This window comes from Xenopus laevis, chromosome 8L, assembly GCF_017654675.1.
Source record: "Xenopus laevis strain J_2021 chromosome 8L, Xenopus_laevis_v10.1, whole genome shotgun sequence".
Lineage (NCBI taxonomy): Eukaryota > Metazoa > Chordata > Amphibia > Anura > Pipidae > Xenopus > Xenopus laevis.
Window position 1 is genome coordinate 25,348,413 of NC_054385.1, and position 25,155 is coordinate 25,373,567.

Sequence of the window (25,155 nt, forward strand, 5' to 3'; positions counted from 1 at the left end):
GGGCTCCCAGTCCGACCCTGCATGTGGCAGTCAATACCGAATTTCAGTATTCTGTATTTCAGAATAATATTCACAAACTTCAATACTGTACCTTGCAATTACTTACCATGTTGACCTCAGATATTTGGTCAATACTTGAGATATGTATACTCATCCCCACAGAAACTGGATCACCTGAAAGAGATGAGTATGATTGATGAAAAATGTATCTCCTTATTCAATTCCAGATATTGTCCCGCAGAGCCAGATACAATACAATGAGGAAAATTTATCTCACTGTTTATCACATGAAAACTCTATTGAAGTCTATAGGTAAAAACTAGAACTCATTTAGGAAAAAAAAAGATTTTTCTCCTCAAACTGAATCTCATCCATACGTTTTCATGTGATAAACAATAAAATAAATTATTTTCATTCATCTGAATCTGGCCCAAAAACTCTGTTGACATCTGTGGAAAAACTAGAGGTGAATTAGGATAATTTTTTTCTCCTCGAATGGAATCTCAGCCATAGGTTTTAACATGATAAACCATAAAATAAGGTTTTCTTATGAAATTTAATCTGGCCCATACTTAATAATACATACCTAATCTATGCATATTGGGTATCATACTGTAAATTGACCTTAACTGTTTTTAGGTAATTTTGTAGGACTGTCTCAAAAACTGGTTGCTTTAGCATAGATATGTAGTTTTGAGTAAAAGGGGCAGAACGATTACATCGAGGGGCAGTTCACGGAGGCAGATTCTGGGGGACACTGAAGGTAAGTTTGAGCGTGATTAATGGACTTTTACCTGTGATGTCTTTGAAATACTGGGCAAGTGCTGAGCCTAGGTGCTTATTTTGCAACCGCTAAAATGTTAAACCATGACATTCATATGCATTATTTTCATTTATGGTTTCTTTATGCGATGTACCTGGGTAAACCTATTTACTTTGGGCAGCAACATGTTCAGAAGTCCCTTGCCATTAATTTTATGTTATTTAATCTTGAAACAAAAATGCAGGGGAGATAAAATGTGAAATGGAAGTTTTCAGGCGATTTTAAGAAATGTCATCAAACTGCTAACTTTAGCATAGCTTTGCAGTATGTTATCTTGGATTTACTCATTTTGAATTCAGGAGAATTAATATTTTCCAAAGATATTCTGGGCTCTCTGGGGAGAAATAATTATTTGCTTTACCACAAATAAAATTCAGTAAATGTGTAGATTATGCAGAAGATAACTTTATTGAAATGATAAATCATATGCATTGTTTTCATTCTGTGGTTTCTACATGCCACGTACTATACACAATGGGCATCAAACTATTTTTGTTAGTACCTAATGACGTTGGAGATAATAACCTGCAATTTGCAAACTTTGAGAGCTACTTTAGTTAGGAAAGAATTGCAGTTTGGAAGTTTGGAATAGAAAGTCATATTTGCCTATTTGGCTTAGCCAGAATGTGTTCTGTCCAAAAATCTATGGTTTCCTAGGGTAAACCTTCTAGTTAGTAGATTTCTTGTCCTTAAAATCTATATATGTGTGTATATAAAATAAAAAATTCTGATATATGTCTCTAAATTACAAGATCCCGCAGAGAACTGTGTATGTAAAGTCAGTAGGGAACCCCAGTGGCAGAAAGTGCGCTGTATTTAGGGTGCGGAAGGAAAGGGCTCTGAAGAGCAAAGCATGCACAGAAATTCAAAGGGAGTCCTCCTCAGGATTCTGAATAATTGCCACATAAGTGGGGATCCTCCCCTTCCCCCTAGCAGCTCGGAAATAAAACCATCTGAAAAATGATGTAATGTTGCTCCTGGCTTGCAGGCTGTATGTGTGATGGTTATTTACAACATCCTGCAAATAATCCCATCAACCTTTCCGCTGTGTGTGTGTGATTGCAGATCAGGGAAGTTCTCAGGGAGGCATGGTCGGATTTACATACTGGGCGCCCCTAGACCCATTGCCTTTAATTGCCCCTTTATTCGTGCAAATTTTCATTGGGACCTGAGCAATGGAGATTGGCGCATGGGAAATTAAAAAAATGATTGTATCTCCTGCGCATCCCCAGTATTTTAACCAATGTGGGTGTGGTTGGGCAGCATGCCACCCCCTAAAATCCTGCCACTCTAGGCCCGGGGCCTTGGTGGCCTTTCCACAAATCCGGGCCTGCAGGGAGGGGTATAACAGCCCAGTCTGTCCTGACCCTGAGGAGTGGCACGCCAAATCATAGTGTACCTGCTCTACCATGTAGCAGAGACACAGGACTCCTGTAGCGCCACAAGGAAAAAAAATCTGTGCTAGATTACGTGCAGTAGTAGAATAGAGCTACAATTTTGAAAAAAACACATTTTAAGCCACTTAGAAGCTAGTATTTTGCTAAACAAGTGGAATTACACAAAGACCCTCCACGTTTTCAAATATTTGGTTGTCCTGAAAGAAACAACAAACCATTTTCCTAGTAAAACTAAAAGCTCCACCTTGGAAATGCTCCTAAAATGAAAAACTTGTTTAAAAGTTGACTGGCATTACCCTTAACCAGAGTGTAAAATTCTTCTGGCAGAAAAAGGATTAATATATAAATTATGTCACTGGTTATATCCAGTATCAGCGAATGACTGACAAATGATCGGACTTTTCCTCACACCTGTATCCATACAACAAATTTGCATGCACCATTGCACCAAAAAGTAGCAGAACTGCTATGAATAGATGTGATGATTTTTGCAATGCATGTATAAAAGGAACTTGTATATATCACATATATTATTCATTTGAACAGATTCAGTCTGTCAGAGTGACACATGTCAGTGAATGGTAGTGACTAGCTGTGTAGGCCCTGAAAAATGAACATTATGATACCTCTGCAGACCAGTCTTTCATAGATTTTATAGAAGGACATTAAAGACTTTCATTCATACTAAATATGAAAGCATAATCTTTTAAAAGTAGTTCTTATTATTTAAAGGGGGACCTTATTCCAAATGCTTTTTCTATCAGGTTAGAGCAAAATAAACTTTACTTACACTATATAAAGTATTTAAATACTTTTTTGTATGCTTTAGTCTTGCAATTCACAATCACAGCAAACAAGCAGGTGCCATTTTGTGGACACTGTTATTAAAGGAGAACTGACCCCCCCCAATAAGAAAAGCCCCTACCTACTACCCTAGATAGTCCCCATTTCTGCTTCCCCCCAGCATAGTTCATTGCCCCTGAAAGTGTCCCGAATACATTTAACTAGCCAACCAGGCACCGCAGGCAACCCGACCAGGCCGCTACCCCCTGTGCACGTGAGCTCGAACATATGCACGCCTGAACATGACTGCGCGCATGTGCCAGAAGGGGAGGGAGGAGAGTGACGTGGGGAGGAGGAGGGAGGGGAGAGCTACAGAGGTGTAACTAACATGAAATAGGGGTAGGCAGAAGACACTTAATAGGTACCTGCCAAGTGCCCCCTTATTGTGGCGCCCTAGGCAGGTGCCTCTTCTGTCTACCCTTAGTTCCGGCCCTGTCTGGAAGATGGTGCCCATTAGGTCAGCTGAGCTTACTCTGCACCGATATGTGAGCAATGTATTCGGGAAACTTCAGGGGTAATGAACTATGCGCGGGGAAGCAGGTGGGGGAACTATCTAGGATAATAGGTAGGGGCATTTCTTATTGGGGGGGATTTAGTTCTCCATTAAGGCAAGACTTGCATCTTCCCAAAGTCTAATTCATGTATCAGCATAAGGGACCGATTTACTAAGGTTCGAGTGAATTTTCGAAGTCCAAAAAGTTCGAATTTCAAAGTAATTTTTTACTTCGACCATCGAATAGGATACTACGACTTCGAATTTACTTAGGCTTCAATTCGATTCGATTCGCCAAATTAAACCTGCCGAAGTGCTATGTTAGCCTATGGGGACCTTCTGCAAAAATTTTCTAAGGCTTTACACATCGAATAAATATCCCTTGATCGTACGCTATGCTACGATTTTTATTCGACCGCAGGATTGCCAAATTTGCTTAAAAAACGTCAAATTCGATATTTGAATTCGAAGTTTTTAATTCGATGGTCGAATTTCGAAGTTTTTTGTACTTCGAAATTCGACCCTTGATAAATCTGCCCCCAAGTGTTAAATGGAAAGTGAAAGTAATTTACTGCCCCAACTCTATGCCTCAGGCATAGAGGTGGGGAATGCAATATATGATTGACAGCTTAGATTTGTTCAGTACATTTATAACAGGTAGGGATGTTTTAATAAAAAATGGGATTTTATTATACAGCTTTTTATGTCTAGATGACAGGTCCCCTTTAAAAAAAAACTTTAATAAAATGTCAAACTGTTGAGGCACACTGCTAAATATATATTTTTTTTTACCTCCAAAGTCTGGTCGTAGACGGATGTCATATCCCTTCAACAACTTGTCCACTGTTTTCTTCACTACTGAAATATTCCCAGAAGGTGGGCTAACAAAAAAAGAGACAGAAAAATATGAGACTTTTTGCTATGTGACCCACATACAGATCTATAAACACAAAATGTAGTTGAACTTTAGATGATTTATATAAACATATACCTGCAGAGCTGCCATGTACAGAAGTGCCTTCACTGTATATATGCAGAACCTGCAAAGCATTCTGCAGTGAGGTTTTTAATGTTTCTGCATGTCATATACTGGGTGCTATGAGCTTCATTTTAGAGACTGGCTGACTGAACCAATTTTATGCCAGTCCCCTGTACCCTACTATATGGTTGCAAATTAGAACAAAGAGCCTTAATTTCTAAGCAATTGGCAATTGTTACCACAAAGGAAAACCAAAGTACAAGCCATTAGCACTCAGACTATGACTGTATAGAAATCAATGAAAACAAGTTCATGTGCAGTAAATAAATTACCCTAATATCTCATATATAAAGACATGTAAGATACAGGTATACAATCCATTATCTGGGAGCTCATTATCCAAAAAGCTATTATGGAAGCTCATGTACCACAGACTACATTTTACTTAAATAATTTGAAATCCTATTTCCCTTTTCTCTGTAACAAAACAGCACCTTGTACTTAATCCCAACTAAGATAACATCAATCCTTTTTGATGGGAAAACAATACCATTGGGTTTGTTTAAAGGAACAGTGACGTCAAAAAAGTGTTTTAAAGTAATGAAAATATAATGCAGTGTTGCCCTGCACTGGTAAAACTGCTGTGTTTGCTTAAGAAACACTACTATTGTTTATATAAATAAGCTGCTGTGTAGCAATGGGGGCAGCCATTCAAAGGAGAAAAGACTCAGGTTACACAGCAAATAGCAAATAAGCTCTGTCTGTCTAATGGAGTTATCTGTTATCCATTAGTTAACCTGTGCCATATAGCCGTTTTTCAATTTCCGCCATTGCTTCACAGCAGCTTGTTTATATGAACTATAGTAGTGTTTCTGAAGCAAACAGATAAGTTTTACCAGTGCAGGGCAACACTACATGTTTTTTTCATTACTTTAAAACACTTACATTTTTTGGTGTTACTATTCCTTTAATGTTTAAATGATTTTTAGCAGACTTAAGGTATGAACATCCAAATTAGGGAAAAAACCCCGAGCATTCTGGATAACAGGTCCCAGATCAGTATAACCAAACAGATCTTTAGGATAGTAACCTCAATTAAAGATGCCTTTTCAGCATTAAAGGGACCATTCTCCTAAATGTTTACTATGGTACCACAATATATACGTAAAGCCGATTGTTGCCGGTGTAAAACCCCTTGATGAACTGCCGGTAATAGTTTGCAAACCCTATGAATCTCTGTATGGCTTTGGTGCTTAAGGGAATGGGCCACTTCTGGATCGCAGAGATCTTGGCGGGGTCCATCTCAAATCCTTCTGGGGAGATGACATAGCCGGGAAAAGGAATCTTGGGCACCTCGAAGACACATTTCTCCAACGTCAAAGAGGGAGTTTTCCCTTAAACGAGAGAGTTCTTCCCTCACCTGGGAGTGATGGCTTTCCAAGTCTTTGGAAAAGATTAAGATGTCATCTAGGTATAGGACCACTGATTTCCCAATGCGGACCTGCTGAGCTTCATAAGCTTCCATGCGGGACGCCAATCCCCGGAGAGCTCTTTCCACATCAGGTGGAGCTTCCTCAGTGGGGTCCATGGCCCGAGTATAATGCCAGGGGGCATATCGGCTCCCAGCGGAGGAAGTCAAGACCAAGGAGGAAGCTTTGGGTAAAAGTCCAAGTTTGCGGTACAGACAGGGGTTCAGAAATAAGCGTAGTCAAATCCAGGCAATAGTTCCAGGGTGTCCTTTTATTTTGAATCTAGCCCCAAAATGCAGCATTCTGATGTCACGCGTTTGCGCTCTAACATCAATGCGTCGGCACCTAAACTCACGCAGCGACCATGGGTGATGCCATCTTGGATTTGCCGTGGCTGGGAACAGGAACGTTGCGGAGCTCTCCTGACATAACCTCTGCTATAGAGAATGAATTGTCTTGCCTTTTTAGTCCTTTCATCAGACTAGAGACTAGAATTATGACTGCCATTCCGCTGGGAGTGGGGGACCAAAGGTAAGTCCCCTATCTGACACACCTGAGCACCTTCATAGGATTTCAACTATGTGGCTGGCCAGGAGCAGTGGCCAGCTACTTGTTTTAGCTCCAATCATTTCCAACACCGGTCAGGCTATACCTGTGTTGTCCAGTATGGACAATCTTTTGGGAGTTTTAGCCTTGGAAAACAGGTAAAACATCTAATAATGCATAATGAAATACTGTAGCTAAAATGTATCAGATGAAAGTGAAGTTAGGACTGAATAGAACAGGCATGCCTTTTACATAGTTGCCCAGCTAAATATATTTCAATATATGGGCAAACAATCCTTTTCTGTCCATATTTTTTAATGTGTTTGGTTACTAGTGACTGCATAACAGGTTTATAATAACCCTTGTGTTGAAGAATTTAATTTATAGGCATTGAAGTCAATTATTTATGGGCTGACCATATGCCCAAAGATCTGCTCAATTTGCAACCTTGCCAGACAATCTGGGGAAGGGCTAATAATCAGCTGACTGTCAAAAATAGAAACACTAAAGCTATAAATTAGTTTACACCAAGACCACAGAGTAAATGTCAGTGAATAACAGATCTGGAAGTCTTTTCACATAAAGATGGTCCCATCCAGGCCCGGATTTGCGGCAAGGCTGCATAGGCCCGGGCCTAGGGCGGCAAAAAAATAGGGGCGGCATGCCGCCCAGCTGCATTACGCGTGCGTCCCCATTCAATTACAGCAGCTGCGCCGGCGTTTTTTCGACGGCGCGCTGAGAAGGGGAGGTGAGGTGGGCGCTAGGACCGCGCGGCCGCCTAGTCGGACCGCGTGGCCTAGGGGCGCCCCTTATTGAAATCCGGCGCTGGTCCCATCAACTGTATGATTTGTGTCATATACTACTGAAACCCCATTTGCTGTATACTCAGTATCTGCATAACAAGATATATGTATTAGTCACAGGGAGGGTTCCATTTGAGAGTTTTTACCGAGGAGTTTCATGACCATATAAAAACACGAGGCCGAAGGCCGAGTGTTTTTATACAGATCATGGAACTCTGAGGTAACTTCTAATATCCTCATATTTTGCAACAGGGGGTACTTTATTCATTATAATACACACATTTCAGTGAGTCATGTGACAGAAATGACATCAGAACTCACCATTTATAACTGATGACATCAGAACTCACCGTTTATAAGGATATAATTTACAGGATATTCATAGCTTTTGTGTATTATAGTAGTTTACAAACCATCACTTGGGCATAGTATACATACTACTTCTAATACAATATATATGAATAAATAGTACCAAGGAAACATTTTAAAACATCATAATATTCTTTAACCCACTGTATTTCATATATCCCTCGTTTATGGAATCTACAAAAATGCTCTCAAATTCATATCTATAGTTAACCCATTTGGTACTGATGTTTCCATGGTATATATCCATTTACTTTCAACTTGTAACATTTAAATTTTTATTTGATTTAGGCTTAAAGGAATACAAGTGCAGGCCGGATAAGGACTGCGAACACAACTGGATCTTGCGACTCTATATATTTGGACACATTGTGCCATTCTCTGCCTTCTCTATGCTCCCTGTGTTTCACACTCTGATTCCCTGTGCTCCCTGTGTGTGCCACATCCTGTTTTTCCCTATTCCCTACTACCATTAATGTGGAAGTGGTCTTGTGGTAACACGGTGTGGTTTAAAGTGGGTGTGGTTTAAACATAGGGAGTGGTCAACACTGCCTTCCATTATCAGCCCTCCACCATGTAGGCCAGAAAAATTCCAGCGCTCAGTACCACAAAAGTTGGGCAGCACTGAAAAAGACATTTGAATCTATGTAATGGATTCCTCTCACCAGTGAGTTTTAACAGTAATAGTTGTACTTTAAGTGATACCGACACGTTCCTGTTTTTATAGGAACGTGTCAGTATCACTTTAAAAACAAACATTAATACAAGCTCTGCCTATATTTAATCACCTTCAAATCTAATTAAAAGGTATGACCTTATTTCCATTGTATAGATCTGGGAGTTCCCTTTGAATTCCATCTATTGATTATGAGTGTATTACTTACCCTGAAGGTTACTCCCTTCTAATAAAAATGTATGTAAACATCCACAGAAGGTTGCAAAAGAGAAAAAATTCTCTGTTCTTTCCTCACTCAATTCATCAAATCAAGGCACATTCGGACATCAATCTGAATCGTATGATTGATGCTCCAAAAATTCGACTTTATCTAATGGTCTCTACATATTCTAAACTCGACCAGAAAAAATTGAGGTTTTATAAACAGGCTCCTAAGTCTAAATTTGTATTGTTACTCTACTTATTATTTTCCATTCTGATTTTCAAAATACTTTTTAGTTGCTAGGGTAATTAAGCAGATAGCTGTTACAATGTCAAGCCTGCTTGCTGCAAGCTAATGGCAGCTACATGATAAAATGTCTACTTTTTTACAAAACATAGTGGTTCTGCCTTGCAGGACTGGGGTCCTGAGTTCAGTTACAGCTTGGACAATATTTGCAAGGCATTTATACATTATCCCAGTGTCTGTGTAGGTTTACATTGGTACACTCCTACATATCAAAAACATGCAGGCAGATGAATTGGTTCCTGGTAAAACTGACCCTACTGTGAGTGAATGTGAGAAGGACCTTCGAATGTAAGCCCAACTGGGACAGGGACCAGTCCCTGATGTATAATGTACACCAGTGATGTATAATCACCGCACATTTTAGAAATAAACCAAAAGTGATTCACTTCAATGAAGCGAATCAAAATATCCACTTTCCACTTACATCATTCCCTATTTCAAGATATCAGCAATCACTTCTGAAATACATAATCTGTTTAAAATCAGGATTATGGCCTCCTGGCTCTGTATTTTCATTAATTCCTTCTTTGCCATGTAATAACCTTTTCTATCATCTAATTACTATGCATTAAAATTTTAGTCCTATTACATTAACAGCCAAAATGGTCTCTTCTATATAATAAAAAATAACATAAAAATGTTTTGAAAGTACACAACACTTTAGTGCTGATTTTACTAAAGTTTCCTAACATTTTAACTAATCATATTTTAGTGCTAAAACATTGTGGATTACACTAATGACTCTAAACCATGAAAAATGTGTAATTCATTAAATAAAAAAAAAAACATACAAAACTTTGCTACATTGTCAAGATCTTGTGTAAGGATTTGTCCAGAAAAAATTCAATGAAAACAAGGTTTTCCTATTAGTATTTGGGTTAGTTGCATTTTTATACATGCTACTATAGGCATTTGTGGTTTTAGCGAAAAAAAATTTTTCATGGTTTCTAAAACCTCAAAATGTCAAAAAAGTAAATATGTTAATAAATTAAGTAGTTTTGCCAATCATTCTGTAGAGTAGACAGGACATTTTTTACATAATTTTCCCCTTGTCTCTCTCTTCTGCCCTGCCCTTTGTTCCTATGTTTCACCCTATCTTTAAAAAACATTCAGCATACTCTCTTACTCATGGCAGCTGGTATGTATGTATATACAGTTTAACTGTATTTATAAAGTGCTACTAGTATACAATGCATTGTACAATTATACCATATAAAAAAGTACACACAGGGAATATAATCATTATAATCTATAATATTTAAATAAGTAAATAATTATACAGAGATTGAGTACTATGTTGAGACACAGTAAGAAGGAAGTCCCTGAAGCACATTGAAATTACTATTTATAGAATTGTAAGATCATGTGATAAATTCTTTCATCTTCCATTGTTTTTTTGCGTGTGTGTTTCAAGGAAATTTAAATTTACCATATATTTGGTAAAACAAATATCGGTAAAAAAAACAGCAAAGCATTTTTTCTGCGCATTTCCAATTTTCGTTGTCTCGTCTTCCCCAAATGTCTGTAAATGTAAAGCTGTTGCCACAATGTGAGTTTATTTAAAAATTCCTTAAGCATCATTATACATGACATACATTTCCTATCATTGAACATATGAACTATGACAGTCTATATGCTATTTGCTTAATTAATTGTCCCTGTGCTATCTGTTGTATTCGGAAGACAAGTGACAGACTGAGGAAATGGATCAATAACCATCCATCAACCATTCACCAAGCTTCAAAAGGACATTTACTCAAGACACAATGTTGTCAGCCATGCTGTTAGCATCATAAAAGCATTAAATTAGTTATGGAAGTGCATAATCTGCCTGGTCACTGGCCAAGAAATGCTGAAAAGGTTTTATTATCATGTCTGCTTCCCAAACCTTAGTTTATTTTTATATATGCGTGTACAGGCATGGGATTCATTTTATGGAATCCAGAAAGCTCCAAATTACGGCAAGACCATCTCCCATAGACTCCATTTTAATCAACTAATTAAATTTTTTCCTTTTTCTCTGTAGTACAGTACCTTGTACTTGTTTCTAACTAAGATATGCTTAATCCTAATTAAATAATCTTATTGGGTTTAGTTAATGTATAATATATTTTTAGCAGGCATAAGGTATGGAGATCCAAGTTACTAAAAGATCCCCTTATCTGGAAAACCTCAGGTCCGGAGTTTTCTGGATAAAAGGTCCTATACCTGTATATATCCATACCTGTAGGAAGTTTTGGGAAGTAAATGTGGTAATTAAACCTTTGCAAAATTTCTCAGTCCTTAACCAACATTTATAGTCAGGAACAGAATCGTGCTAGGTTAATTACTGTCTGTACTGGATAAATTATTGTGTATGTTATGCATAATTTACTATTGCCTGTGTAGTAAACTAACTTCATAGCAGGTGTTGAGCCACTATTGATAAACCAATAAGGACAGTTGTTTTTTACTAGGGCATAAGTAGATTTTAAAAGCTTTTTAAAGCTAAGGTCTGCCTATCTAGCGATGAATATCCCATTTACAGGGCTATCCTTTTAGGTAGTGTCCCATGTGACAGACAAGACCATGTGATCCTTCCTATGTTGTATATAAAGAATAGGCATAGTCTAAAGCAGTGTGTTGATTCCCTGGGTTAGCTAGGCCTCAGAAACAGTATAAGACAAGGCAGAGAACCCTGTGAATGAGCCAGTGCAGTACTAGATCCCTATGTTAAATTTCTCTAGGAACTAGAGAGAAAGCTGAGTAGACTTAGCTCCAATAAACATGTTTAAAAATCCTCCCCTGTCAGTAAGGTAGTACATAAAATGTATTTAATAGCTCTAGCTATTAAATAAAATTATAATGGAGCTGGGAATGAAAGGGATGGAACAAAAATCTGGAAGGATCTGGGATCATTTACATATGAAAAGGTTCATTGGAGGGTATATGCTAATAGAATTCAGATTTATGAGGTCAACAGAAAGATCTTTCAGATGTACATCCTTTAAGGTCCCCATAGACGCGACGATTCTTCTTTGCGAAACGACCGATTTCAGCGCAGCCCGACCGATTCGTCAAATTATCGTGCGGTTAGTGGGATTCAAACGATCGTACATCTTACGATTTTTCGTCCGACATCTGCCAGGAAATTGATCGGCCAGGTTAAAAAATCTTTGTCGGTCCTAGTACAATCTATGGATGTTTGCAGGGCCAAGCAGGCAGCTCCCCTTTGTTTTCCTGGTAAATTGGTCGTTTTAGTTGATGGACAGTTCGAACGTTCGTACGATGGTTCTCAGAAGATCTTGGTCTCACGATGTGGATTGGATCTGTTGAAAATCTGTACATCTATGGCCAGCTTTACTTGTGGGCAGTAAAAAGGACACAAGGCCATCTGCTGAAAAAGGATTTAAATCACCAAAGTAAAATTGTTTGCAGTTAGGTAAATAAAAACCCTATGGTGCTCAGGTTTTTTGGGGCTCCCTGTGGTTTATTCCTTGAAGATGTGTCTTTGTTTTCCCCACATACTGTTTTCCAGACTGCTATCTGCTTGGGTTCTCTCTGAAATACCCCCACTGAGCATTTGACAATTGAGCAGTGTATGGAATGGTCTATGGAAAATTCAAAACTGTTATTATTGAAAAAAGGGATGCTTTAATATGTTTTGGAAAATAATCAGAAGCTGCAATTTCTGTTTTTTAACTTCATAATTCACAATACTGGTTTAGGGATATCTGATATTTTTAAACATAAGCAACATTTTAGTTCATGTTGGCCTGACATTCACCATATATTTACTGGGAATAGGCTAAACTTTATTTGTTATGCTAATATTCAGAGCAGAGATATTTTAGCTGAAATACTAGACTTTTCAGTAAACTTTCCTCCTAAATTAGGGGGATATGCAGTCTTAGAAGATCCAATGTAATTTTATGTTTGTGTTTCTGCTTGATTTTTGATTATGCTGTTTTCTTTGATTAACAGTTATTTATTAAGGCTAAGGCCACACTAGGCGATAGCGCCGCGATTTGACTCGCGGCGACTTTTCGCCGCGACTTTTAAGCCGCAATCGCTGGGGAAACTTTTGCGCTGGCGTCTATGGGGAATCGCCAGCGTAAAAACACACACGGCGATCTTTTTTCTATTGTCGCTCGAAATCGCCTAGCGAGGCAATTTCGAGCGACAGTAGAGAAAAGATCGCCGCGTGTGTTTTTACGCTGGCGATTTTTCGCGATTCCCCATAGACGCCAGCGCAAAAGTTTCCCCAGCGATTGCGGCTTAAAAGTCGCGGCGAAAAGTCGCCGCGAGTCAAATCGCGGCGCTATCGCCTAGTGTGGCCTTAGCCTAAAGGTTGAGTTTTGCAAGGGTAGTTTCACTCAAATTTTATATTTATTATGTACCGAAGCTGTTAAGCCTGAATCTGAAAATACTCCAGTTAAAATCTGTCACAGGCTTCAATGTAGTGCGGGTATGGGACCTGTTATCCATAACTTGGATCTTTATACCTCAAGTCCACTAGAAAATCGTTTTCAAATAGGATTGATAGCATTATTTAGCCTCCAATAAGGATTAATTATATTTTAATTAGGATCAAGTTCAAGGTGCTGTTTTATTAATACAGAGAAAAAGGAAATATGTTTTTAAAATTTAAAATTATTTGATTAAAATTGAGTCTATGATAGAGGGCCTCCTGTAATTTGGAGCTTTCCAGACAATGGGTTTCGAGAGAACAAATCCCATACAGGTACCTTCACTTTCTATAATCTACAACAACAGAATCTCCCTAAAGACATTATACATACAAATACATGATAAAATAGCAACATACAGGCAGAGGCACCAACATGCAGATGAATTGGACAGATATTAGAGTTGAGCAAACTGTTTAGTATAGGGTAAGTTAGTTCCATTCCGTGAGACTTTACTCCCAGTAAAGTGGGTTTTTGTCCTCTGCTGGAAAAACAATAATTAAGTTTGTATATTAGCTATTGTTTGTATGATTAAGTATGAATCCCATGCATGTTCCATTCATGTTTACACATATGCTACAGTAGGTCAATTTAGAAAGCCCCTGAATTATTATCATTATGAGACATCATCTAAGACAGTAATCCCCAACCAGTGGCTCGCGAGCACAGGGTTTCCATCTGTTCAGATTTCATCTGGACAGCCTGATTTTTGGAAGGGCTGAAAAGTACCTGACCAGATTTCCAATTTAGGATGAAGTTTGTATATTCTAATAACTCAATTTTGTTCATCATTTTGAATGGGTTGATAAGCTCAAAACATTTTTGAAAAACTCAGATTGAATAAATAATTTACCTTTACCTTCCCCTTTAATAATACACTTATTTTATATAAAGTTATATTGTTATATAATAAAGTGTGTGAGTGATTTTTTTCATAATGGGAATATCCTCAGGAGTATTCCAGGACCCCATTATGTGGAGGCACTGCCAGAGAAGAGTTTTCCCAGTACCTTTCACCTTGCAAAGGGAACTCAGGACCCGAGTTGGTAAGCTGGTACAACCTTGGCTCCAGGGGGGTCGCCAAGAGGGTGTTACATAACCACACAGTTCAAATGATTGTCCCTTCCCCAGAGCTCTTATTCCCCAGGTAGCGCTACCTTATTCCCCAAAAGTACCTCTCCCTTTTGAAGTTGGCAGTAGCTCCCTCGTAGCAGGTAAATGGTCAAAACCTGTCTTCAGTATGGGGCCCCACGCTTGTATCCGTGCAAGTATCCTCCCTTGGGTGGCTCACTCACTGGGGTGCTCTCAGAGGAATTCACACTGGAGATCACACGCAGCTCTGCAGCAGAATCAATCTCACTAGTTGCACCTTTCTCCTTCTGAGTTTGCAGCAGCTTGGCAAGGGACAGGCTGGGCTCAATCTCCCCAGATTCAACAGCTTCTTCTCTGTACCTTACAGTCTTAAGGTGGCCATACACTGAGAGATCCGCTTGTTTGGCGATGTTGTCAAACGAGCGGATCTCTCCCCGATATGCCCACCTTGAGGTGGGCAATATCGGGCTGATCCGATCGTGGGCCCTAGGGCCCAACGATCGGATCCTAACGAATACCAATGGGCGGTCGGATCGCGGGACCGCATCAATGAATAGATTTTTTTGTCCCATCCGATCGAGATCTGGCCGCCTTTCGGCCAGATCTCGATCGGTGAAGCCCGTCGGGGGGCCCCATACACAGGCCAATAAGCTGCCGACACTGTCTGTCGGCAGCTTTTATCGGCCTGTGTATGGCCACCTTTACAGCAACTCAAGCTGGCTCTCTCAGCTCTCTGTCGGGGATACCCCGTGCATTTGGCTCCAAAGTCAGGCACACCCTTTCTCCCAAGGATGCACTGGGGTTCCCAGCCAATTGGATCGCTATCCAGCATGCAACTGGGCTGGATGATGTCACAGGCAGACAAACATGGGAAGGATTCCTCATGTCCCCTACATTAATAATACAGAAAGCGCAGAACTCACCAAACTCATTCCAACCTGGATTTGAAAAGATGAGGAGCTGAGCCAGGAGTTTTAATTGTACCTCAATTTCAACCACATCCTGTTTTCCTCCTTTTTCTCTTTTTTATCTCCACTACAACATACACTTGATACTCCCAATACTCCCTTCAACCCTCATAAAATACTGATTTTCCTTTTCTGTTCAGTCTGTAATGCTTTATACACTACAGATATGGGACCTGTTATACAGAATGCTTGGGACCAGGGGTAGTCTGGATAATGGATATGGATCTTTCCATAATTTTGATCTTCATACCTAAAGTCATGTAAACATTAAATCAACCCTATAGGCTTAGTTGGGATCAAGTACAATTGAAAAATTTGGTTTATTTGGATAAAATGGTGTCTATGGGAGACAGCATTTCCTTAATTTGGAGCTTTCTGGATGCCTGTAATTCATACCATATTATACTTTTTATTTTATCCACGATCATCACTTTTATTATGTTATAAAATGGCCGATTGTAAGCAACTTTTCAATTGGTTTTCATTATTTATCTTGTATAGTTATTTGCCTTTTTCTTCTGACTCTTTGCAGCTTTCAAATGGGTGTCGCTGACTCCCTTCTGAAAAACAAATGCTCTGTAAGGCTACCAATGTATTCTTATTGTTACTTTTTATTACTGATCCTTCTATTCAGACACTCTCCTATTCATATTCCAGTCTCTTATTCAAATCAATGCATGGTTGCTAGGGTAATTTGGACCATAGTTACCAGATTGCTTATGATGCAAATTGAAGAGCTTCTGAATAAAAAGTGAAATAACTCAAAAACCACAAATAATAAAAATGAAAACCAATTGCAAATTGTCTTAGAATATTACTCTCTATCATTTACTGGTTTCATTTTGACCACCTGTCTCCTGGAAACTTAGCAACAGGAAATATGGATGTTATTTTTAGACCTTAGAATGTGTCAAGCAATCATCAAAATTTCAATGGCTACTTATATTATACCATCAAAATCAGCATCACATACCAATACAAATTGTTGCATCATAATAGAGATTACTTCTTCTTTAGAGGTTCACAAAATACTGCAATAAACATAATTTCCAATATTCTGCTGATATGCTCAATGACACCCAAAGGCACATAGAACACTGGCTGACACCTATTTACAGATAGCTGGGATCCTGAAGTGGCCTAGTAGATAAGAGGCATGCAATGTGGTGCTTTTATATATAAAAAGTGGGGGGGGGGGAGGTGCAAGCAGTGACAAAGCAGCATAATGTGTCAGCAGTAGGGTGTTTAAGGAGGTTTGAGCTTGCAGACCGAGCTGGGTAATGGGTGAGGGTGGTGTGTGGCCCAAGACGGAGCAGCAATGGCAGGTTAGGGCACTGTACCAAGTAATATTGCCTTGGGTGCAAATAATACTTAACCTAGCTCTGGTGTTCACAAATCATTTTCAATTTGTAGCAAAGGTTTTTGTTAATGAATTAATGTGTGTGTGTGGTGTAAATTCTGGCATCATGATGTGTGGGCACTAGCACTACTAGTTCAGAGACCACATTTGCTCTCTCTGTACTAGCCCCCTTTGCCTCACTCCAATGCTAAAGGGGTGGGGTGAAACTCCCTTAGGGGCAATAGTAATTAAAGGGATAATTTACTTTTATAGTAACAGTATCATATTAAGGTATATACAGTTTTCTTTTAGGTAGCTCTCTAGCAAACTAAAATATAATTTTTAAGTGAACACAAATTCCTGTAGTAGCCATAGTGCAATTTCTTTAATATATGGTTATTGTCATATGTGCCCATTACAGTGTAGGGATCATTCCCACTTTATCGCAGACAGTACCACCATTGCCATATCAAATGATGTCTTCAAACAGCTCCCGCCTCCACTAAATGTGATTTCATTATGCTGGTAAATATATGGTCTTCTCCCCTCTCCCCCAATATCTGTAACTACAAACACATTAGGATCAAGCTAGAGCACCTGGCACTAGAGATGAACATCTGGAGACCCATAGTCTGCCAGCGAGTTGCTTAGACTGTAGGACATCCTCATTTGAACAGAATATGGCTTACTCAACTCTGCAGAGGACATGTAGGTCAGTTTTGTCAGAGAGATTATCCAGTTCTTGCATTATAAAAGGAGAAGGAAAGCCTAAAAATAACCTTGTCTAGAAATGCTGTATTTTATTTATGTACTGAATGAACCATACCTGAACAAAGAATTCTGATAGCCAGCCCATACCCTGTGAAGGTAATCTCCACTATACATGTAGCAGTAACCAAAGGACAAACTTCTCTCCATCACTCAAACAGCTGAACTCTCACAATATATATTGTCTTCCTAAGTAATGTTACTTTTACGCCGGTGCTGGCTTTCAGGCTAATTGAGTTCCTGGATCTACAGTCTTCGGTTTATTTTTGGAGTCTCAGACAGAGATACATTGACTTGCCTCAGGTCAGAAGAATGTTACATGGGATATTCCCAGGCTTTTCCTGCTTCTGTCTCCATATTTGCAGCTAATGAAGAACACAGTAGGAAAAACTGCCTGTTTTGAATCTTACACTAAAAATGTTAATCATAATAAAACACATATTTTTTAGAACTGGAATGGCTCAACATATACTATAAACTACATGTACTACTATATAAGACAGAATATTTTCTAGACAAAGGTTTTTAGAACTACAGTATTTACAATCATTACATAGTTAAGTAAGGGTGAGGAAAAAATGTCACGCTAGTTGTAAAAACCCCATCTATTGTGAATGGGAAGAAGGCCAAACAATCCATTTACCCTCAATAGGCATAAAACATGGTCAACTGCTAGTTGATCCAGAGGAAGGGAAAAACCCTTTTGAAGCCTATCTAGTCTAAAAAATTCCTTCCCAACGTCAATATGGCAACTAAAGTGGTCCGCGGATCATCCTGGCACCAAGACCCACGCTTAGTAACCCTGAAGCTTCTCACTGGCTAAAAGCCATGCACCCACCTCCTGAATAGTGATGGGCGAATTTGCACCGTTTCGCTGTGTTGGAAAATTTGCGAATTTCCCGCAAAATTTGTGAAACAGCGAAAAATTCGCGAAATGGCGCCGGCGTCTTGTTTTTGATTTTTTTCGGGCTAATTTTCACGGGCGTTTTGCAAATTTATTCGCTGGCAGCGAATCGCGCAAATTCACCGCAAATTCGCGCCTGGCAAATAAATTCGCCCATCACTACTCCTGAACCTATCCAATATATCTGTCAGCACAACTGAGCCCAGGTCTCACTGTAAAATACTCTTTCTGAATATTAAGATGAAACTTCCTTTCTTTTAATAGATCAGATGCCCTCATGCCTGCTGCTAGGACCTACTGGTAAATAAAGCATTAGAGAGTTTATTAAATCGCGTCCCCCGGGCCATTAATAGATATTCATACTTTAATTCTATATTGTCTATTAATTTACTTCTCAAATCTGTTCTCAAGATCTGCTTTATGTTGTGTGTAATTGCAAACCATGGTTAAAAAGAAAAAAGTCAGATTACAGAAAGCTTGTCCAGCCAACTCATGTATATACTGCATAAAGCATTGCTCCCAGGAGAGCAAACGGCTATTAATCAGTAGGTCCAGCACTAATGGGACATAACATAGAACAAAATTCAGAATTCACTCAAGAAAAATGAGGAGCATAGAAAAAAAGCTATAACTCACTTGTGTTTCAGATCTATATTTTACACAGGTAAGGATCCCTTCTATAACTGATGATGATGATTCTCATCAGCTTTGTATTTCAGCAGCTATTTTCAGTTGTCATAACATCTGATCTAATACTGCTATTTAAATGAGAACATTTGACCTTCTATGCTGGAGGCTTTGACAGCAACACTTGAAAAAAGAAATCACCCATAAAAAACAAACTCCACCACTTTGCCAATCAAAGTCCATATTTGGCATCCACAGTATGTCTTTTCTGGGAGATACCTTGTTTAAATGTTTTTCCGGTGTAAAGCTTCATTGGGCTCTCAACAACAACAATCTCTCTTTGGCCTGCTCAGCTGCAGCGTCTGGCCACAGCTCAGAGTAATATCAGGTGCTTTGATGCTAAACAAAAATGTATCAAATCAGAGAAACCCTATAAACCACTCTTTGCTGCTGTCTGTCGGAATTGCATGGAAACTGTACAAGTCATGTTCATGTGGTTTACTTCTAAAAATGCTCAATAAACCATATAAAATGCCCTGTCTTATTACAAATGATTATTAAAAAAAAAAAACCTTGGGAAAACCACAAATATTGTAAAAAAAACAGACAATACGTTCAAGTTAGAATATTAAAATTATTTACTTTTTTGTTTTCAATTCTATATGCAACAGTCAGAATTGTGTTATGGAAAACAGATTTTGTCAAAAAATGAAAGTGGATATGCAATGACCCATGATACCACCTCATCCCCAACCAGTTAAATAATTAATAAAGTAGAGTAAAAGATGCCTGTTTTTATGGAAATGCCCAAGGGGTAAAAGCTTTCTTAAAATGCATCCATATGTTTGTTTTAACTTCACACTAACATAGCAAGTTAGGTTGAAAAAAGACACATGTCCACCAAGTTCAACCTTTTAACTTTTTTTAACTGCCAGATGATGCAGAGGAAGGCAAAAAAAAAATCTGAAGCCTCTCCAATTTGATTAAGAGGGGGAAAAAATTCCTTCCTGACTCCAAAATGACTAATGGACTAGTCCCTGGATCAACTTGTACTATGAGCTATCTTCCATAACCCTGTATTCCCTCACTTGCTAAAAAGCCACCAACCCCTTCTTAAAGCTATCTAATGTATCAGCCAGTACAACTGATACAGGGAGAGAATTCCACATCTTCACAGTTCTCACTGTAAAAAAACCCTCCAGAATATTTAGGCGGAACTTCTTATCTTCTAAACGGAATGGGTGACCTTGTGTCAGCTGGAAAGACCTACTGGTAAATAAAGCATTAGAGAGATTATTATATGATCTATGATTAAAAAAATATATAAATATTTATACATAGTGTAACACCTATTTGGGCCATACGGGGTTAATTCACCAGCTAGTGTAATAGAGCATGGGTTACACGTGACTCTAACACTATATGGCAGATTAAAGGTGTAGTGTGACTACAACTCCCACAGGCTACTGTGCAATAACAAAAGACTTGGGCGCCAGGCGGTTCTTAATAAAACAGGAACAAGGTTTATTAAACTATGCACCAGGCATGTGACATCAGGTTTCTACTCATACAGGAGTTGAGGCAACAGTATATAGAGAGTTCACACAGATCTGCAGGCAGGCTCACTTAGAGCAGACACAGGCTGACACTCCCTGGGGACAGACTTGGCAGGTACCCCACTTCACCTCTGCAACATATTCCAGTAGTAGTCTCTGGATCAACCTCAGGGCAATCACTCTCTCCTGATTCCCTCTCCGCTGGGATCCCTATACTACAGGCAATATGGCCTGGGAGAGATACCTCCAATCTATCACTCCTATGTTGGAGCTTCAGCTGCTCTTTCTCTCTAACCTCTCTGCCTTTCTCTCTTAGAGAGACTATGACAAGTCTGCCCTAGTATATCTATTCCTCATTCACAGGGTTTCCCGGTTCTGGACTTGGACACATGCCTTCTTCTGGGCCTGGTGTACTCAGTCCCCCTGAGCACACCCAGCTGGATCAGCATCCAGAGGTGAAAGAGGAAGAGGCCACTCCTTACACACACACTATAGTGCAGTGTAGCAGGAAGCTGTCACACCTCTCCTGGCAGATCACTCTAAGAAAAAGGTGGGGGCCTTAAAGCTGCAGGGCAGATTAACCCATAGGGGCCCCTACAATAGTTATCATATCACCCCTTAAACGCCACTCCAGCGTAAACATCCCCAGTTTGGCCAGTCTTTCTTCATAACTAAGATTTTTCATTCATTTTACCAGCTTAGTTGCCCTTCTCTGTACCCTTTCTAATACAATAATGTCCTGTTTGAGTGATGGAGAAGAAAACTGTACGGCTTATTCTAGATGGGCCTTATGAGTGCTCTATAAAGTGGAAGAATGACCTCTGCCTGCCCTTTTAATACAGCTCAAGACCTTATTTGCCCTCAATGCTGCTGACTGGCATTGCTTGCTACAGCCAACTTTATCATCTACAAGGACTCCTGCAAATAATGGATTTGCCTAGTGCAGTTCCATTAAGGGTATAAGTGGCTTGGATATTTTTACGTCCCAGGTGCATGACTTTACATTTATCAACATTAAATCTCATTTGCAGGATCTTGACAAACTGGCAATCTGGGCAGCTGCCCATGTGTAACCGACTTCATTAAGGCCAACAGACCTTTGTTTAGATAGCAGTCGTTTGTGGGGCACGGTATCAAACACTTTGGCAAAATCCAAACAGATCACATCTACTGCCCCCAACTGTCCAGCATATTAATTACCGCATCATAAAAAGCATTCAAATTTGTCTGACATGACCTATCCTTCATAAAGCTATGCTGATTGCTGCTCATAATGCCATTCACTAAGACAAAATGTTGAATGTAATCCCTTAACTAGCCTTCAAATAATTTGCCCACCACAGATGTCAAACTAACTAGCCTATAATTGCCAGGCTAAGATCATAATCCCTTTTTAAGTATTGGAATCACATAAGCTTTTCGCCAATCCATAGGTTCCATACCAGATGAAAGTGAATCTGAGAAAATCAGAAATAGGGGCTCGTCTAACACTGAATTAAGCTCACTTGTTTAAATTAATTTTTATTAAAGCTATATGGATCATATCCTGAGTCAGCCACTGACTAGATTGAGCTGAGCCATAAGTGCAGCTATGAAGTGAGCCTGGGAACTCAGACTCCTCTGTTGTATACACTGAAGAATAAAACTGATTTAGCACATTTGCCTTTTCTGTATCTGTTACAGCCATACTGGTACCATTAATTAATGGAGCAACATTCTCAACTTGCATCTTTTTACTATTAATATATTAAAAAAAAAACATTTTGGGGTTAGTCTTAGCCTCCGCCGCAATGCACTCTTCATTTCCTTTCTTTGCCTTCGGGATCGCTGATTTACAACATTTATTATAGTGTTTATATTCATTAAATGCAGCTTCTGACCCAACAAACTTGTAGTTTTTAAATGCCTTTCTCTTCTTTCCTATTAACTTCTTCACTTTTATATTAAGCTACATAGGGTGATTCTTAGAGCGTCTACATTTACTCCTTAAGGGAATAAATTTAGAGCAGTAATGATTTAATATCATTTTAAATGACAACGATTTCTGTTCTGTGAAAACGTAATGTTCCAATCAATGGTCTGTAGGGCAGCCCTCAAGGCACTAAAATTAGTTTTTCTGAAATTCATGGTTTTTGTTGCCCCAGTCTATATTTGTTTTTTGCACCAGACATTAAATGAGATCACATTATGGTCACTATTACCCAGGGGTTCAATGTCTTGCACATTTGCTATAAGTTCTGGTTCATTTGAGAACACTCGATCCAGAAAAGCATTTTTTCTGGTTGGCTCCTCAACAACCTGTGCCATAAAATTTTCATGCAACAAGTTTATAAACTTGTTCCTATTAACTGATCTGTCAGTACTGTTGCTCCAGTCAATATCTGGGTAATTAAAATCCCCCATTATCAATACTTTATCCCAACTAGCAGCCATTTCTATTTCCATGAGGAGCTTAGCCTCCTCCTCCTCCTCACTTACATTAGGGGGTCTATAGCATACTTTTACAATTAATTTGCTGGATTCTTTAGAATTGGTGAAGAACTCTACCCATAATACTTCGGCCCCCTCATTTTCTAACATAACCTCCTCCTTTATATACGCTTTTAAATCCTGCCTAACAAACTGACATACCCTTCCTCCTTTTCTATTGCCTCTGTCCCTCCGAAACATATAGTATAGTATAGCCGCTGATATTAACTGCCCAGTCATGCGACTCATTCACCCATGGTTCAGCCACACCAATCACTGTGTTAAGTAGTGGGTGCACTTGTGTTGAATCATTTATGTTCATTTATTTCAACCAGACTGGGTGAGGTGGGCTCAAGGGTAACAACACTCTTTGGGGGAAGTGTACCAGTGGCCTTTAGTGATATAAAAGAAAATGAGGCCACTGTAGAATACACTATTCTCAAGACAGAAGATAACATGGAAGATTTAAATTCTTTTGTTGAAAAAGTTAGGAACAATGTTCCATTATTAACACATATGTAATATGTAGATGTAGGGACATTCAAATGGCATTTTTTTAAAACATGTTTTCTGGTTATCGGATTTTCTTATTTTCTGGTTAGTGGATTTATATATCTAGGATAATACCTCTACAGATGATGATTCAGTTGCATGTCTTCCAATCAATACTTCAGCTCTCAAAAATCCTGTGGATAGGCAAATGGAGACAGAACTGAAGAAATCATATCTTACATATGAAGGTGATTATAAACCTGTCTATGTAGTGTCTGTTGCTAAAATAATGTCCATTTGGGAAGATAATAACTCAGTAGTTTTGGAGGACTCTCCAAAAGAAAAGGTTTTTGAAGCCCTACTAGATCTTAAGAAGGGTGCTGAATTTTGCTGTGGAGTGGCAGTGGATCTTTCCAGGCAAGCAATAGAATGTATTCTGTTGCAGCTCGTCAAGCTTTATGGCTTTGTGTCTGGTATGCAGATACTGCTTACACACTCAATGCTGATTGCCATATGAGGGTAAACATCTTGTCACGGTCGGCACCCTACACCAGAACAGATGCCAGGCACCCTGGTCTCGGCTCGACTTCACCAGTTAAGTGACCGCCTTTGGCCTCGGGAAGAGCCCTCGGCGTACTCAGATGCCACCTGGACTTAACGAGAGGTGCAAGGCATAAGTTCTGACAGGCAATGGGGCACGACTGTTTTACAAGGATGCTGGAAGATAGGAAGCCACAGGAACAGGCAGGCCGGGCTAGCACAAGCAGTAGAATAGTCAGACAGGCCAAAATCAGGATAGAGAAAGCGTAGAATGGTCAATGGACAGGCAGAGGTCAGGATTGGAGATGTCAGAATAGTCACAGACTAGCAGGATCAGGATTGGAGAGTTCGGAGTTAACAGACAGGCAAAAGGTCAGGATTAGAGAGATCAGCGTAGTAAATCAGGCAGGCAAGGGTCAAACACGGTAGATATATCAGGAATCACAAGTAATAGCACCCAGGAACAAGCTAATTTGAACCTAACAACGGGCAACTTGCTAAAACCTAAATTCCCCTTAAATACATTTGAATTTGGCGCCATTGCGCGCTGACGTCACACGCCAGCGTCACTGCGCCTTTAAGAACCGAGCGTGCGCGGCGCGCGCGCCTTAGGGGAAACCGGCACCAGGAAGTGAGCCGGAGCTGCAGGAGCTGCGCAGCGGGAGTCCACGCCGAAGGAGCGACGGTAGACCCCGCTGCCCACTAGACCACCGGGGTAAGTCCTGACATTACCCCCCCTCTAGGAGGGGCCACTGGACCCTCAAGCTTACCAGGAGACCTGGAATAGGACTGTCTCCTAAGGTGGTCTACCCTGGCATCAGACTTGACCAGACTTTTCACCAACACTGGAGTAGGACATGATTGTTGGTGGACCTGTATGGCTGGTTTTAACACAGAAACATGAAACAGGTTCGATAACAGAAATATCTCAGGTAACTCAAGGCGGACAGAGGTTGGGTTCACAATTTCCACAATAGGGTATGGGCCTATAACTTTGGGCCCCTGCTTAAGAGCTGGAATTTTAAGCTTAATATTCCCTGTGGATAACC

General features: G+C 39.6%; 1 protein-coding gene across 1 annotated transcript in view; it reads right to left on the reverse strand.

Annotated features, from left to right (window-relative positions):
* LOC108698283 (gamma-aminobutyric acid receptor subunit beta-4) overlaps nucleotides 1-25,155 on the reverse strand; it is a 65,571-nt gene that overhangs the window by 29,156 nt on the left and 11,260 nt on the right. Inside the window, exons 2-3 of the mRNA XM_018229654.2 lie at nucleotides 4,349-4,437; nucleotides 107-174 (exon numbers count right to left, since the gene is read on the reverse strand). Coding sequence (XP_018085143.1) covers nucleotides 107-174; nucleotides 4,349-4,437 — 157 coding nt within the window. The remainder of the gene's footprint in view (nucleotides 1-106; nucleotides 175-4,348; nucleotides 4,438-25,155) is intronic.